At 40.9% G+C, this 16524-nt stretch overlaps 1 protein-coding gene across 1 annotated transcript in view; it reads right to left on the reverse strand.

The window, feature by feature from the left end:
- RRP1B (ribosomal RNA processing 1B) overlaps nucleotides 1-16524 on the reverse strand; it is a 28655-nt gene that overhangs the window by 8795 nt on the left and 3336 nt on the right. The window contains 10 exon segments of the mRNA XM_008589466.1: nucleotides 938-953; nucleotides 1024-1125; nucleotides 1728-1822; nucleotides 4888-5069; nucleotides 5535-5599; nucleotides 6357-6486; nucleotides 6872-6933; nucleotides 7455-7540; nucleotides 8973-9030; nucleotides 10572-10654. Coding sequence (XP_008587688.1) covers nucleotides 938-953; nucleotides 1024-1125; nucleotides 1728-1822; nucleotides 4888-5069; nucleotides 5535-5599; nucleotides 6357-6486; nucleotides 6872-6933; nucleotides 7455-7540; nucleotides 8973-9030; nucleotides 10572-10654 — 879 coding nt within the window.

A 16524-nucleotide genomic window follows, 5' to 3' on the forward strand; every position in this document is an offset into this window, starting at 1 on the left:
GCCCCTCTTGGGAGGGAGACTGGAGAAGCAGCCCACCAAGGAGAGCTGGCGTGAGGCAAAGGCAGAAAGGGGAGAACCACCCTCAACACCCCAAGGACACAGGCCACACATGCTGTCTTCCATGCACAAACAAAACCAAGAAATTAGGTTTTGTTCTTATTTCTGAAGACAGAAATAGCTTACATCTCTGCTTTTATTTAATTCTCCAGTGGAAAAATGCCAAAAGGCATTTTGCTTCACACAATTTTGGTGCATGAGGACAGATGGAAAGTGTTGACAGGCCGTGTGTGCGTGGGAGGCAGAGAACAGGGAAGGCCGGCCCAGCCCCACACCTGACAGTGGTGACTCGGGCAAGCTCGTTACCTTCCCCATGCCCTCGCCAACCCAGCTCGTGATGGGGAAAGTTATGGAAGCCACCTTCCAGGTGTTTTCTTCTTTAACATAAAAATGTAGCATACGTACATTTTTAAGTGCTTAGAACAGTGTGCAGCTCTTGCAAAGTGTGATCAGACAGTTGCCATTTGTCACCAGTCACAATACACCATGGGGCTCTACTATGAATCACACTTCATTATGTCACTGTGATCATAATGACATCAACACTGACTATTGAAGTAACTAACACTTCTGGCATAATCACACAGGGGAGTGAGAAATGGGTAAATAACTAAACCCCCACCTATCTTAATAGCACACCAAGAGATGACACCTAAACAGGAGATTAACATCACTATTTCCTCTTCTAGTAATTTGAGACATTAATAGACATGTTTTTACATCATTACAAAACAGCTAAAAGAGCCAAGTGTGGCTGCATTTGAAGGATGGAGCTTGAGGGGTGGGGTATACGCTTTTATTACACCTTTCAGCTTATGTATGTGTTAATGTTGCTGTTAACAAAAATATCACAGGACAAAGTCAAGAGGAAGAGGCAAGCATACAGAAAGCTCGTCCTACATCATGAGAAAAGTAAAAACACTGGAACTGAACAGGAACAGCAACCAGAGGAACCCTCTCGCCCACTTACTTTTTGATTAGTTTGGAGAGACGCTTCCTGTTGAAGGGAGGGATGTTTTTCCTGTTGGTTATTTCCAGGAGTCGATTAGCCACAGCCTTATAGTCAAACTAGGCAAGAAGAGAAACGACACATAAGCATTTAGCAAATTACACTGCCCGACTTGAACACCTACATCTACTCATAAGAGAAAAGCCACTGATACGGGATTTTGGAAGCATTCGGCAAGAGAACGATCTAAATAAGCATGTGCTAAGACTTGGTAACCACAAGCGTAACAAACACTGTCTGAAAAATTCACATTCTATTTACTCTGGGGAGAAGATAGGTCAGTACTTCTTCCTTTTTTAAAATTGTGGTAGAATACACATAAAATTTACCTATGTATGCTTCTTTTAAAATTTAATCTAGATTTCTAATCTGCATTTGGTAACACAGTAAACTTTTTTGTTTGAACAGTGCTGGCTCTGTTGCATGGAATTGAACAGACCTTAGCAATTCAAAATGAGGACTAATATCTTTCAAAATTCCATTATGTTTAAATTTATTTGTCTCCAATAAGCTCATTCTAAGGACAGCATTAGTGACTGAAAGGGATTAAAAAGGACTTTACACTTCAGGCCTCACACTTAATTAGCTTTGACCCTAATTCTCTAGCCAGGCCACCCCAGAGCAAATCCATACTTTATAAAAAGCAACAACCACCACCCACCTGGAGAAGTGGTCCAGTGTCCTCAGTGGTCCCACAGTCATCTCTTTCTCCTTCATCACTCATTTCATCTTTTCTGGAGTGATATTTGCCAAGTGCTGTGAAAACACATACAAAGACAGAATTCTTGACACATCAAATACATAGCAATGACTACTTCTAAAGGAGCCACTACTAATTAGGTGTCTTTTAGCAAGAAAAAAAAAATTCCTTTAAAGAGAAGAACGCTGGAAATACTTAACAATTTCCCAAAGCTGTTTTAGTGGTCAGTCCCTGGGAATGAGGACAAGTCTGGGAGAAAGCACACATTTTGTGTTTTCTGCCCATAATTAGGTCACAGACAAAACCACAGAATTCTCTGCTACCTTCGATGTTTCCCTATCGCACACACCGTAAAGGCTGCAGTGGAGGTGAAGGGGACGCTCTTGAGTTTAGGGACTCGATCAAGCAGCCCAAGGCTTCGTGCTGCTCTGGACTTTTAGGAGGAGGATGGACTCACAGAGGCAGTCCCTAGTACACTAACTTTTCATGAGGCCTCCTCTGGATATACAAGCTAATATTAACGCAAACTTTAGCATTTAAAAAATAATCCAAAGAGCATTAAAGCCTGTGAAGCAAGTGAAAATTACTAATGAGAACTCACAAATTTTTAAAACTTGTACTGTTTCTGGAACCCTATAGACTCATCAGTGNTCTTCATCACTCATTTCATCTTTTCTGGAGTGATATTTGCCAAGTGCTGTGAAAACACATCCAAAGACAGAATTCTTGACATATCAAATACATAGCAATGACTACTTCTAAAGGAGCCACTACTAATTAGGTGTCTTTTAGCAAGAAAAAAAAATTCCTTGAAAGAGAAGAACGCTGGAAATACTTAACAATTTCCCAAAGCTGTTTTAGTGGTCAGTCCCTGGGAATGAGGACAAGTCTGGGAGAAAGCACACATTTTGTGTTTTCTGCCCATAATTAGGTCACAGACAAAACCACAGAATTCTCTGCTACCTTCGATGTTTCCCTATCGCACACACCGTAAAGGCTGCAGTGGAGGTGAAGGGGACGCTCTTGAGTTTAGGGACTCGATCAAGCAGCCCAAGGCTTCGTGCTGCTCTGGACTTTTAGGAGGAGGATGGACTCACAGAGGCAGTCCCTAGTACACTAACTTTTCATGAGGCCTCCTCTGGATATACAAGCTAATATTAACGCAAACTTTAGCATTTAAAAAATAATCCAAAGAGCATTAAAGCCTGTGAAGCAAGTGAAAATTACTAATGAGAACTCACAAATTTTTAAAACTTGTACTGTTTCTGGAACCCTATAGACTCATCAGTGGTGTGGTGTGAGGCATGGCCGGGGAAGGTGGGGCAGGCCCAGCATGATGCAGGTGCACATGCAGGTATAGGTGCTCTATAGACATCTGATGAATGAAATTGGGAGGGAGTGTGTGCAACTGCACAGGGAAGAGTGAAACTGTCTTGTGGCAAGTAGAAGGCATCCAGAGCCGACTCCTGTGACAACACAAAACCTGCTCGAGGTCATTAGTTCACTCTGTGGTCTATATCGCATTCAAAATAAGAACACTTCTTTCTTTTAAAGACTTGTTTTTTTCCTGATTAAAACATAACACATGATCATTGTAGAAAATTAGGAAAATTGAGAAAAGTACAAAGGAGACATAAATCACCCATCATTCTGCCACCTAGGGCTAACTGTTAACATTTTGATCTATCCTAGATTTTCTAAGGCACATATATTTAAAAATAAATCAGGGGCTGGCCCGTGGCTCACTTGGGAGAGTGCGGTGCTGATAACACCAAGGCCGTGGGTTCGGATCCCATATAGGGATGGCCGGTTAGCTCAATGGGTGAGCGTGGTCCTGACAACACCAAGTCAAGGGTTAAGATCCCCTTCCCGGTTATCTTTAAAAAAAAAAAATATAAATCAGGCTCTTTTTACATACAGTTTTGTGTCCTGCTTTTAAAAAATTTTTTTATAAAATTTCCTCTGGTCATCAGTTTTTTTTTTTTTTTAAAAAAAAAAAATATAAATCAGGCTCTTTTTACATACAGTTTTGTGTCCTGCTTTTAAAAAATTTTTTTATAAAATTTCCTCTGGTCATCAGTTTTTTTTTTTTTTTAAAAAAAAAAAATATAAATCAGGCTCTTTTTACATACAGTTTTGTGTCCTGCTTTTAAAAAATTTTTTTATAAAATTTCCTCTGGTCATCAGTTTTTTTTTTTTTTTAAAAAAAAAAAATATAAATCAGGCTCTTTTTACATACAGTTTTGTGTCCTGCTTTTAAAAAATTTTTTTATAAAATTTCCTCTGGTCATCAGTTTTTTTTTTTTTTTAAAAAAAAAAAATATAAATCAGGCTCTTTTTACATACAGTTTTGTGTCCTGCTTTTAAAAAATTTTTTTATAAAATTTCCTCTGGTCATCAGTTTTTTTTTTTTTTTAAAAAAAAAAAATATAAATCAGGCTCTTTTTACATACAGTTTTGTGTCCTGCTTTTAAAAAATTTTTTTATAAAATTTCCTCTGGTCATCAGTTTTTGAAAACTTTGCTTCTCATGGCTTTATAACACTTCAAAAGCGTGGTAAACTCTGACCTAACCATCCACCTCATTTTGCACACTGAGACACCATAAACCATTGCGGGAGTTTTCATGGACCTGTAACTTCAAATGCACATACTACACGAAATTGCATGGATGTAAAGCGTCGGTCCACGATAGGTGTTCAAACGTTGAGAGAAAAAGAACACCGAGGGAGCTGTGAGTTGAGAAAGGGCTATAGAGAGAAACACATGCCCCTGTGGAGCTGCACAGCACATCCCCTGCATGGAGCACCCCTACAGGCACGATCCACACTTGAGTGCTTAAATACCTCAAATACCACAACACGACACATAAGACACCCTCAAAGCAAAAGCAGACACAGTACAGAAGGTACAACAATTGGAGATACAGAAATGTGTGCAAGCCACATGTGACTAGTTCTTGAACCCCACAGGCACGGGCATCTGACACACTGTCTCCTCTCTGGGGACGGCTCAAGGCAGAGCCCTTTCCATGAGTCGGCACCAGGTTGCATTCGGTAAGATGCCAGCAGTGTTAAGAAGTGTTTGTGTGAAGAGGAAAGACCACCCGAGGAGGCTCCTACCTGCCTTCTTCCTGCTGACAGCTCTGCTCCACGTCACCACGTCTCCAGGCGGCTCTCCTTCAGAGCGGTCACTGCCACTCACTTTCACATCCTGTTCTTCCACTGCCTCTTCGGGTACAGAAGGAGACTGATCTACAATGACTTCAAAGACACCCCTGGCTATTGTCTGTACCAGCATGTGGCTGAGGATGGAAGCACAGTGGAGAGAATGTGATTAAAACAAATGGTGTGACCTTGCAACTGAGAGCATGCAGGAGACTAGAAGTGGACAGGGAGGCAGCATAGCTGCCCAACACCCAGGTGGTGCCAACCAGTCAGCAAACGCCAGTGTCCCTACAACACTTCTGTGTGATCTACCACAGCTGCGAGGAAACACCTCAGCGCCACATGACAGAGGCCCTGGGACATACGGCAGACAGAACTTTGGGTGGGTGGGGAGGCACTCCTGCAACAACTGGGTCAAACCCCACAACTAGAAAAGCCAAATCATTGCTCGGAGCTCCAAATGCCCTGTTACTGGGAATTCAGAATTCAACCACTCTTGGCTCTGGATAGTCATCCTAGGTACCCTGCATCGTGCTTCCACAGCAAGCTCCCTATAATTAAGTACCAAATGAAGCAGTAAAAACAAACATATGAGCACTTACTCCTTAGTCTTGGCAGCAATTTTGCAGAATGGATCAATAAACTTGAGATTCTGATCTGCCAAAAGCTGTAATTTAGACATAAAATGGGAAAAAAATGATGAAAAACAGAGCCTTTTCTTCTTCTTGATAGGTCCTTGAGAAAGGAACCATCTGTATTTCTCACATAGGTTGAATCAGACTGAATCATACTTGTCTCACGCAGCCCCAAGCATACTCCGTGGAAATTGCCCAGATGCCTGGAGCCAGGCTCAAGGTCACGGCCGTCCTGCAGCCACTTGGGTATCTTAGTGCAGTGACCCAAAGAAAAGTACCCGATCCAGCCAGTGCTATCCTGTATCCTATAATGCACACGCTCCTTCCTCTATGAGAAGTTCTACATGGCTACTCTCTCAAAGTTTAAGACGGAGGAATTACTGTTTTTAATATAACATTTACATCTTTAATTAAAAAAACAAAAAACAAAAACCCAAAACCCAATAAAACATGCTTTCTGTACAATACCTGTGAAAGAAAAAAGTAAAAATTGTTCATATTCCCAAATACAGATAATCACTCACATACTAAAAAAAGCCATATTATTTGTACAGCTTTTGTCTACTGCCTTTATTTTTTACTGCTTCTTAAAAACTCTATATATCCCGAGCATTTCTCCGTGTTATTGAATTCTTTATTGGACTCAGCAGATTGCTTTCAATTCTAAGTAAGCCTCTCTCAAGAAGCTGAAGCAATTCATGCTGCCACTGTCCCTGGTGATGCCAAGTGCCTACACATAGCATCTCATGAACAGCTCCGATGAGGGTCTGTGGTCTGACCATTGCTTACCTCCTTCCCTCCCACTTTGGATAGTTCATACAGGTAAATATCAATGAAGTGGAATCTCACTCCATTAGGAGACTGACTCTCAGGACACAGGATCTCCTTCATCAAGACATCTAGAAAAAGTTTGATCTGGCTAAAGAAAAAAAAAAACACGTTTCTTTTAATGACAGCACATCAACACTTCTCTCTTTCCCAAGAGAAAACAAAAATACCTGGTCTAATGCCTACACTGCACAACAGTCAATGTAAGGCTAAAAAAAGTTTGACAAGGAAAAAAGCAATCACTTAAGTCAGTATAAAAAATGTTAATTGTCATATGTGCTTAACTATTCTATGCCCCTCTACTGGATTTTACATTTCCTATGGGTTAGAATATGTTTTGCTTCCCATAGTACTCTATAGAGTTGTAGGCATAGATTAGGCAATTCACATTTGTTGATTAACTGAAAAGCTTGAAAAAATCCTATTACTTTCTAAGTTTTAAGGCCATCAAATGCTAACTCAAAGAGTTTACCAACCTTTCTTCCCAGCCATTTCGCTTCAGGACTTCAAAGGACTGCCTTAGGACCAGACGGATCAGCTAAAGAGACAGATTTTTATTACAAAGAGAAAGAAAGAAATATTAATCAGCTTAGCAGAATCAGGAGACCCATTAAATTGGTGGTGCTTGGATCCCCAAAGTGAAAAAATATCCACAATAATCATATTTAACTTCTAGAACAAAAAATGTTTACTTATGATCCCCAACTGGCGAAAGAGTTGAAACCGAGAAGCCTTCTAGCGCCCGTTTGAGTGCTATCTAATGCTCACGCTGAAATTGAGAAGCCTTTTAGAACCCATTCGAGTGCTGTCTAATGCTCACATTGAAACCAAGAAGTCTTCTAGAGCCCGTTCAAGTGCTGTCTAATGCTCACGTTGAAACAGAGAAGCCTTCTAGAGCCCGTTCAAGTGCTGTCTAATGCTCACGTTGCCCTCTACTATGCTCACCTGCAGCTTGCTTTGCCTCACAAATGAGCCCTTCCATTGTCTGAAGGACGCAGAACATGCTTTTCTTCACACAAGTGTTTGAAGTAGATGTGAAAGAAGGCACGTTGAGCTTACCATGTAGTACTTGTCCAGGCGCAGCCGGTCAATTCCCTGCCATTCTCGGTTCATGGTTTGCCAGAAGGTCTGAATGAACAGGTGTTCTGCAGTGAAGAAAAGGCTCTGAATGCTTGGTGTCCATGGTAACATATTACCATATAGCAAGAAAATAATGAAAAAAAGCTAGTATTATTTTTTACTTTTCTCAAAAATTCTTGGGCAGTCAGAAAATTTCACCAATAATTAAATATGCCCAATAATTTCTTTTACATTTATATAAAAACATATCAATAACAACAAGAAGGCTGGTTATTACTGATATTTCTTAAGGTTCAATTAGAATGCTCTCTGAAGCATTTTCTTTATCCACTGCAAAGCCATGTTTCTATTAAAATCAAAAGATTCCCTGATCCACATCTACTGGCCCCTTCCCACCACACCTGTACCTAACAATCAGTCCAAAAGAGTCATCAATTCTGATGAATGCTTATGGAATCCATGCAGAAACTCAGCTTTTTTGTAGGATGTTAGGTGTCGTCTGTGTGAGCTAGAGCACAAAACATTCTACTTTTCTCTTCTGAACCAAAAAACTAGCATTTTTTCATTGAAAAATAATTTTTTTTTTTTTTTTTTTTTTTTTTTCGNAAAAACTAGCATTTTTTCATTGAAAAATAATTTTTTTTTTTTTTTTTGTCTTTTTCGTGACCGGACTGGCCAGTCCTATATAGGATCGGAACCCGTGGCGGGAGCTTTGCTGCGCTCCCAGTGCTGCACTCTCCTGAGTGTGCCACAGGGCCGGCCGAAAAATAATTTTTGCTGATATCTTTTTTGTTGTTGTATTACTTCTTTTTGCACAACTCTTCCTTGATATAGGCAAACCCATACTATGTATCATACGTAGAATTTTGTTCATTATGAGTCAGCTAAAATTTGGAGAATTGTTGAGGGTCATCAGTCATAAGGATGATTTTGTTCTGAGGAGTGCTAAGAACAAATGAATTCTGCTGTCTTTTTCTTCCTTTGTAAGCCATCAAAGGCAGACTGTTTCAGAAATATTTTAATTGATTTCTCCCTTTGTCTTCTTTTTGGTAAAGAGGAGTTTCTTTATAGTTTATTACCAGTGATGGCTCCAGCCTGGGGGAGGATAATCCTGGCACCCAGAGGTTACTGAAAACACTGGCACATGCATACACAGCCTGTAACGGTGTTAAAATAACTCAGGATCTGGAGATACTGGAGGTCTGTTATTTCTAAGAACATTTTTTTGAAATCTTTGAGATGTCAAACATGATTCTCCACAAGATACTTCTTTCACCCTCTTACCAAGTCAGTATCTATGTTCATCACAGCTTTTAAACGGGAACAGCTTGTTGCCTGATGTCTACACAGTATCAACACTAGGTTCAGGTTAAACTAGCACACTGGAAAACTGAAACTTTGAAGGTAGAAGAAACAATATTGACTAGATTTCCTAGGCAAGTTACCAAATCCGATGAAAAAGGAAGTTTTGAAAGTCATGAAAATATCAGGACTTACGAGCCTCTGAGTTGTTAACAACATGGATGAGTTGGGAAATAGTGTTCGCTAGCTCCTCCTGCAAAGGTGGGGTTGGGGAAAAACATTGGGATTATTACGTGGTAACACTGAGATGACAGACAGCACCATGGCCTGCATCCTCCTCCCGTCTCTGCTGGTGGGAAAATCTGTGCCTCTTGTTCTCAATGTCACATCCACTAAGAAGTGGTTTTTGAATATCTGAATTTTATCAGATGTGAATTTCCCAGTTTCAATGGACGCTTGCTAATTTGAGACATCTTTGAGAATTGTTTAGCTGCATGTTTAAAGCAGAATCACTAGTTCACTACTTAGCAGTTCAAATGATTTATAGAAGAAATAAATTAGCTGTCAATTCCTGCCTTTAAAACTATAACTTAAATTGAGATTTTATCATAATCCCCCAAATAATGGGAAACACAAAAGACACTGGGGATTCTCACTTCATGTGACTCAATTCATGGTATCAGAAAGTCCTCTACTGGGCTTGGTCAGAGACAGATTGGAACAAAATGGTTAAGAAGGTTAAATACACCCTCCTAGGCTGTGTCCTAGGCAAAAGTGCCACCTGAAGAGCATGCCTGGCTAAGATGCAGCTGGCTTGTTTCTGGGGAGAATTCCGCAGTCTGGGCCTATGAAGAAGCCTGCCTTGGAGAGTTTCAGCAGCTTTCTGTTTATGAGGTTCCACAGGACAAGAGCGACCCACACTGGTCTCACTCACACTTCACCTACCCTCTCCTCTCCACATCCGTCTTAAATGAACTCCCAGACTTGAAAATGATGTTCTTGCTCATCAGTTTTCTTCTTCCACTAAAGCTGTCAGTTGTTACTTTTGAATGTAATCTAAAAATATTTGCCCTGCTATCCTACTCAAAATATGTCCAGTAGAGTAAAAATAATAAATCAACACAAGTTATCACATGGCTTGGGAGAAGTAGCCAGGCTGCACGTTAAAAGCCAGAGGGGTAAAGTCTACCATCGAAGGCTTCTTACACAGCAGAGGTCTGCAAGTGGTGCTCCTCTGGGCTGCTCCTCTACTTCTACAAATGCAGATCTGCTATCACATGTCACAACGAAGCTTTTTAAAAAGGGAAAGTCATTTTCTAAAATAGTTTTGGGGGTGGGGCTCAGCACGCTTGGCAGATAGGGATCCAGATTCACAGGCACACTTTAGTTTCCACTGAGATTCAATTTTAAACAGGCTTTACCTGTGAGGGCTGGCCATGGCTCTATTCAGAACCTGAAGCCCAGAAAGGCACGGCCTTGTCCTGGATACCCCACCAAACTGTGGCAGAGGCAGGCCTGGAGCCTGGGTCTTGTAGGGCTGTAGACTAGTGCTACTACCATGCCATTTTGAGCACAAATAATAAATGTAACAGATGATGAAACAGAAACTTCAACTTAAATGCTTTGACACTGTATCCCTTTTCTAGGAACAAGAGGTGAGAAACTGACTCCTCGAAATACTGCTTTTCCATTTGTGTAGGTATGTTAGGGGACCAAGGGAGTAGAAATGATCAAATGTCTTTTATCCATCTGTGGCAAAAACCCAGGAATATTACAAAGAGAACTGTATATTACCTGTAGAAGGGGTTCATCCTGTACCCACATACAGTAGAAGAGCCCTTTCCATATTTTTAGAAGTTCTTCTTGACTGAAACCTCCTAGAAGGCAAAGCAACACAAAAATCTTATTTGAGAGTCTACTTATTTCCTTTCTTAAAGTTTAGTACTGCCATAGAACTGGTGAAAATAATACAACATACATCTTAATTCTTTTTCATCTGCACTTGTCTTATTTAAATTTGAAGCACACATTTCCTTATTGTTACAAAATAAACACATAAAAATTACTCCTGTATATGCAGCTTTATCAGCTACAGGGCAGGATGGTAGTGGTGGTGGGTCCTCATCAACTGAGCAATAGAAGGAAGCAAATGTCATCACAACAAAAAATTAATGAATGAAGTGGCCATTTATAAAATCTGTTCCCCTTCAAACACTCCTCCCTGCTTAAAACTAGCATCTCATTCTGCACACTAACATTTTCTGGTCTTAAGTAAAACTGTAATTCAACAAAAGATGCAGGATTTGCTCAAGTCATACCAAGCCCCCAGCTCCTGGCAGACCCACTCCCGAGGAAAAGAAAGCCAGCCAGACAGAGGATGCAGGGGAGCTCCAAAAAGCATCTCTGAAAGTCAGAGGACTAGGAAAGGTCCTGGGGAAACTGGCACAGCTTTGGAATATTTCTGCAAAAATGACCCTTTTAAGGATCCTGCTATGAGATCAAACGCAGCTGCCTCCCATTATCCCTCTCCAAAAGAGTTATAATCCCAGGGGCAAAATTCAGCCTGTTTGGAGTGGCATGCCCATGGTTGGCCTTGCTCTGCCTCTGCCTGCTGTTACCATCTGTGACTAAGCCTTGTGTCCTTTGGGCCGACCCTGATGTCATGAAGTACTTACTGAGAGACATCAGGAAAATCACTAAATGATGAGGTAAGTGCACACTATTTGAGTTTCCCAGCCCAAGGACCATGACATCAGAGGACAAACAGAATCCTCAAGTCTTGGTGCATGTTACAAATGGTCTTTACTGATGTTTTACTAGGAGATACTAGCAGAAATCTTTTGGAGCAGCAAAGTGGGATAAACTAGGTGAATGGAAGTTAGTATATATCTGAATGAGCATGATCTCAATACTCCTCAAGATTAAAAAGCAACAAAAAGATTCCTGCTGATGGACTGAAGTTTACTTAGAGTATTCATAGTGAGCTCACCCTATTTTATAGGTATTGATTTCCAAATTATTAAAGACCTTTCTTATATTAACAATTTTATATGTTGCATATTGATGTTTTTGTGCAGATTGATTCTTTTGGGATAGTTTCCCAGTTAAAACCAAGATATAAGAAACTATAGTAAAATTAGTTTATTAAAGCACATTTCCTTTAAGTGTTTGGCAAATTATATGTCCACTGGTTTTCCTCCCCTCTTGTTACAAATAAGTCACACCCGGGGACTGTGATATTGCTAATATAAGTATGGTATGAATGATAAATTCCACCAGAACCAAGCCAACTGCAGTCATATCCACACTAACTTTTTTTGTCATAGTAACCTGAGCTTATATTCAATCATTTTTAAAGACTGCACACATCCTTAGTGAATTAATGGATCTGGGCAAGGATCACTGAACTTTAAAATGGATGGGTCAGACCAACGACACCTAAACCCATTGATCCATCATAACTTGCATAGACAACAACGCATTAGATGATGGAGGTGACGTAATAGGTGACCTAACACAGCACCAACCTGTTAAGTATTCCTACAAAAGCAAAAGTAAAAAAAAAAAAAAACCAAATTGTGTCAAATCTAACTATGAATATTAGTTTACAGGAAATACAGGGGACAGAGGAGCATGTTAAATATGACCAAATGCAGTCAGCAAAACTCAGCAAATGGGTAGGTGATGACCCATATAAACTGCATGGAAGAAAGAAAGCTGGATAAGAACTATCAGAACTTAAGAGTCTTAGCAGACATAATAACCAAATGCAGTAGGTGGGTCTTGTTTGGATTCTGATTTGTCATAAAAAAAATTTATGGGACAATAGAAAAAACTAATCGGATTGATTGGCTATTTCATGATATTAAGGGTTTTGTTTTTCTTTTAAAAGTGTAATCATGGTATGATGGTTATGTTATCTTTATCTTTCAGAGATTCTGGAAATGAAATGAGATGTCTGGGATTTGGTTCACAGGAATCTAGCGGGAAGGAGGAATTGGACAGATTAGACAAAATGCCATGTATTGGTAAATGTTGAAGCAGAGTAATGAGTACACTTTTTATATATTTGAAATATTTGTTAATAACAAGAAAAAAAGAAGTATATGAGATTACCAAAGTGATACCATAGGGTATTTTCTTTCTTGTTTTTCATTTCATCTTATTTTAGTTATTTTTTCATGGCGGCCAATTCAGGGATCTCCTATGACTTTGGTGTAATAAGGCTGTGTTCTAACCAATCCGGCTAACCAACCAGCCCTCCTCTTTTTTAAAAAGACCTTCATGGGCTGGCCCGGTGGCGCACTGGAGAGTGCGCCACTCCCGCCGAGGGTTCGGATCCCATGTGGAGACCGGTTCCCGCTCACTGGCTGAGCGAGGTGCAGGCACGACACTGAGGGTTGCGATCCCGTTGCCGGTCAGTAAGAAAGACAAAAAGGAAAAAAAAAAAGAAGACCTTCATTACGTAACTAGAAAGGCAGAACATTAATAAGCTTCAAGGCAAGAAGAGGATTTAAAGGACACAGTTTACTGCATGAGGTCAGGTACTGGGAGTTCCTTGTTTCTGCCTAGTAGCTACACTGTTATTCCCCTCATTTCTGCAAGTAGCAGAAATTGTTACTCCCCTCTAAGGCTCTCCACTTCCAAGGCAGTGCAAGGGAGGGAGGCAACGGCCTGGTGGGGCTCACTCCACCCCAAGGGGAGGCAGCAGCAATCTGGGCTTAAGCCAAATCAGCAGGAATTCCCTTGGCCGCAGGACTGGCTCAAGAATGGACAATCGACCCCATAACAGATGAAGCCTCTTGCTCAGGCTTCAGGAAAGCCTCTCTCTCTCCCCCGTCCATGGAGGGAACACACAGTGTGCACCTGCGCACACCACACCAGGGGAGCCTGTCTGAGAAGGAGACAACCTAGGGACAGCAGAGAAAAACTGGGTTCTGGCATTCCTGCATAAAGCTGTGTTTCATTTTCCCTTTACAACAAGTGTGGCTTGGATGTTCTGTCAAGTTGCAACTAAAAAAGAACCCTAACCACTAAAAACACATTTTTATTGCAAGAAATTCACAGACTACCATCAAAGTTATATAGTCAAGAGTATGTCTTGTTTACTCCCTCCCAGTTCTCTGCCTCCTTCCCAGAGGGACATGTTATCTGCTGACGTTTATCTTTCCAGTGCATTTACAGACCAGTTATATGCAATGCAGAAAAGCATACTTGTGTGTGTGACCTAAATGGCGGCATATTTTGTATTCTGGCTTTTCTTACTTAAGAATAGCACAGTATATGCTTATCTCCAGATGGTTCTCATAAGAGCACCAGTATGTTAAGCAACTGGAAGTGATAGTGTGATATACCCAATATCTTTGGACCTACCACAGGCAAAGGTACAATATGATGTGCTACAGAGGCTTCTGTAATGGAAAATAGTACATTCCGACAGTGGATCCTAGATAGTGGGTAGGAAGGAGAGGCAACAAAGTAGAGTGGAAACAAACCCTTGGTTAGGCCCCAGCTCGCTACTTACCAGTGCACAGTATAGAGAACTGTTAACTAACCTTTAGGCCTTAGTTCCCTCACCTATAAAGTTTATGGTTAGGGTCAAAATCAAAAACATGTGTGAGGAGCAATTTGTAAGAGTAAAGTACTGTTCAACTGGTAGATGCTATTATGACTGTCTCATTTTCTCTACCCATAGTCTGTTGAAGTTTTTTTCTCTTTTAAAACATCTATTTTCAGGGCCGGCCCGGTGGCGCACTGCTACAGTGCACCGCTTGAGAGCGCGGCGGCGCTCCCGNTTGGACCTACCACAGGCAAAGGTACAATATGATGTGCTACAGAGGCTTCTGTAATGGAAAACAGTACATTCCAACAGTGGATCCTAGATAGTGGGTAGGAAGGAGAGGCAACAAAGTAGAGTGGAAACAAACCCTTGGTTAGGCCCCAGGTCGCTACTTACCAGTGCACAGTATAGAGAACTGTTAACTAACCTTTAGGCCTTAGTTCCCTCACCTATAAAGTTTATGGTTAGGGTCAAAATCAAAAACATGTGTGAGGAGCAATTTGTAAGAGTAAAGTACTGTTCAACTGGTAGATGCTATTATGACTGTCTCACTTTCTCTACCCATAGTCTGTTGAAGTTTTTTTCTCTTTTAAAACATCTATTTTCAGGGCCGGCCCGGTGGTGCACTGCTACAGTGCACCGCTTGAGGGCGTGGCGGCGCTCCCGCCAAGGGTTCGGATCCCACATACAGACCGGTTCCCGCTCACTGGCTGAGCGAGGTGAGGGTGCAACACCGAGGGTTGCGATCCCGTTGCTGGTCCCGGTCCGGTACAGGTGCGACACTGAGGGTTGCGATCCATTGCCGGACACGAAAAAAGACAAAAAGGAAAAACAAACAAACAAACAAACAAAAAAAAACATCTATTTTCAATATATGTATAAAAATCACTTGTTTTCGCCTAGGATTTTAGTTGGTTAAAGACAAGGTACCAATTTTTGAAGCATTTCAAATGAAAGAGAAATACTCATTAATTTCTTTCAAAACTCTGAAAGGTGAAGCACTTTTGTTCCACAGTTGCTTCTTGATCTACCTTTTCTTCTTAGGGCTAAATTTCTTAACCTCAATACAGCTAAGTTCCTGACAGTGATATAGGTTTAGTTATAAATGAGGTGAACGTGAAAGTGAGAAAAGCAGACACAGTTAATACCAGTAAGTTTGAACTGTGCAAATCCGACAGCTACTCTCACCATCAGAAGGGGAACCACCTCAGACAAGGTAAAGTGTTCTACTCTAACCCACCCCAGTATCAAAACATCCACAACTCCTACTTATTTTGCCTCTGGGGTTGAGGGAACCCTAATCCCAACAATATGAAGAAACACATTTCCCCATCACTGCCTCTGAATCTAAGACTCCAGCAACCATAAGATGCATTGTTATTTAAATGCCACCAAAAAGAAAGCAATGATATCATTAAAACTGTCACAAGATTGATTTTAAAATGCACCCCAGCGGGCTGGCAGGTTAGCTCAGTTGGTTAGAGTGCCACCTTCTAACACCAAGGTCAAGGGTTTGGATCCCTTTACCAGCCAGCCACCAAAAAATAAACCCCCAAACCAAACATGCCATCTCTATAAGCAGGCACATGGCCACTCATACAGATGCCTTTAAAATATCGTTTATTCACACATGCAGGCCTGCATCCATTCAGCAAATGTTTATACTTTCATGAGAGAAAAGAGCCTCAAATTGCCTGATCTAATAGTATTAAAAGAAAAAAAAAGATGCACCCCAATTTTAGTAGATGTTAAAAGTTGAAAGTTTCAAAATTAATAGGACAGGCAGAGGTTGTCTGTTTTGTTTACTGCTATATTCCCAGTGCCAAGAATAGCACATACATGATGATTATAGCTCACAGCTGGCATTCCATAAATGTTTACTGAATATATGGATGAATGAATAAACCGAGACAAATGAGCCCTTGTGAACTAAAACCAAGGATGGTGATCGTTGTACGACCGTGTGTATTCAACTTGGACAGTTAAAGCACATGAGGAATATTCCGTTGCTTCAAGTAGTACAAAGATTTCAAATTTGTTTCTAAAAATCATAAAGCTATCTATTTATGTTGCTGATGGACAGCTACGTTTCAGTAAGAGTAAAATCTCTTATTTCCGGGCCGGCCCGGTGGCGCACTGGAGAGCGCGCCGCTTGGGAGCGTGGCGGCGCTCCCGCCAAGGGTTCGG

The sequence above is a fragment of the Galeopterus variegatus genome, unplaced genomic scaffold (genome assembly GCF_000696425.1).
Source record: "Galeopterus variegatus unplaced genomic scaffold, G_variegatus-3.0.2 Scaffold5463, whole genome shotgun sequence".
Taxonomy (NCBI): domain Eukaryota; kingdom Metazoa; phylum Chordata; class Mammalia; order Dermoptera; family Cynocephalidae; genus Galeopterus; species Galeopterus variegatus.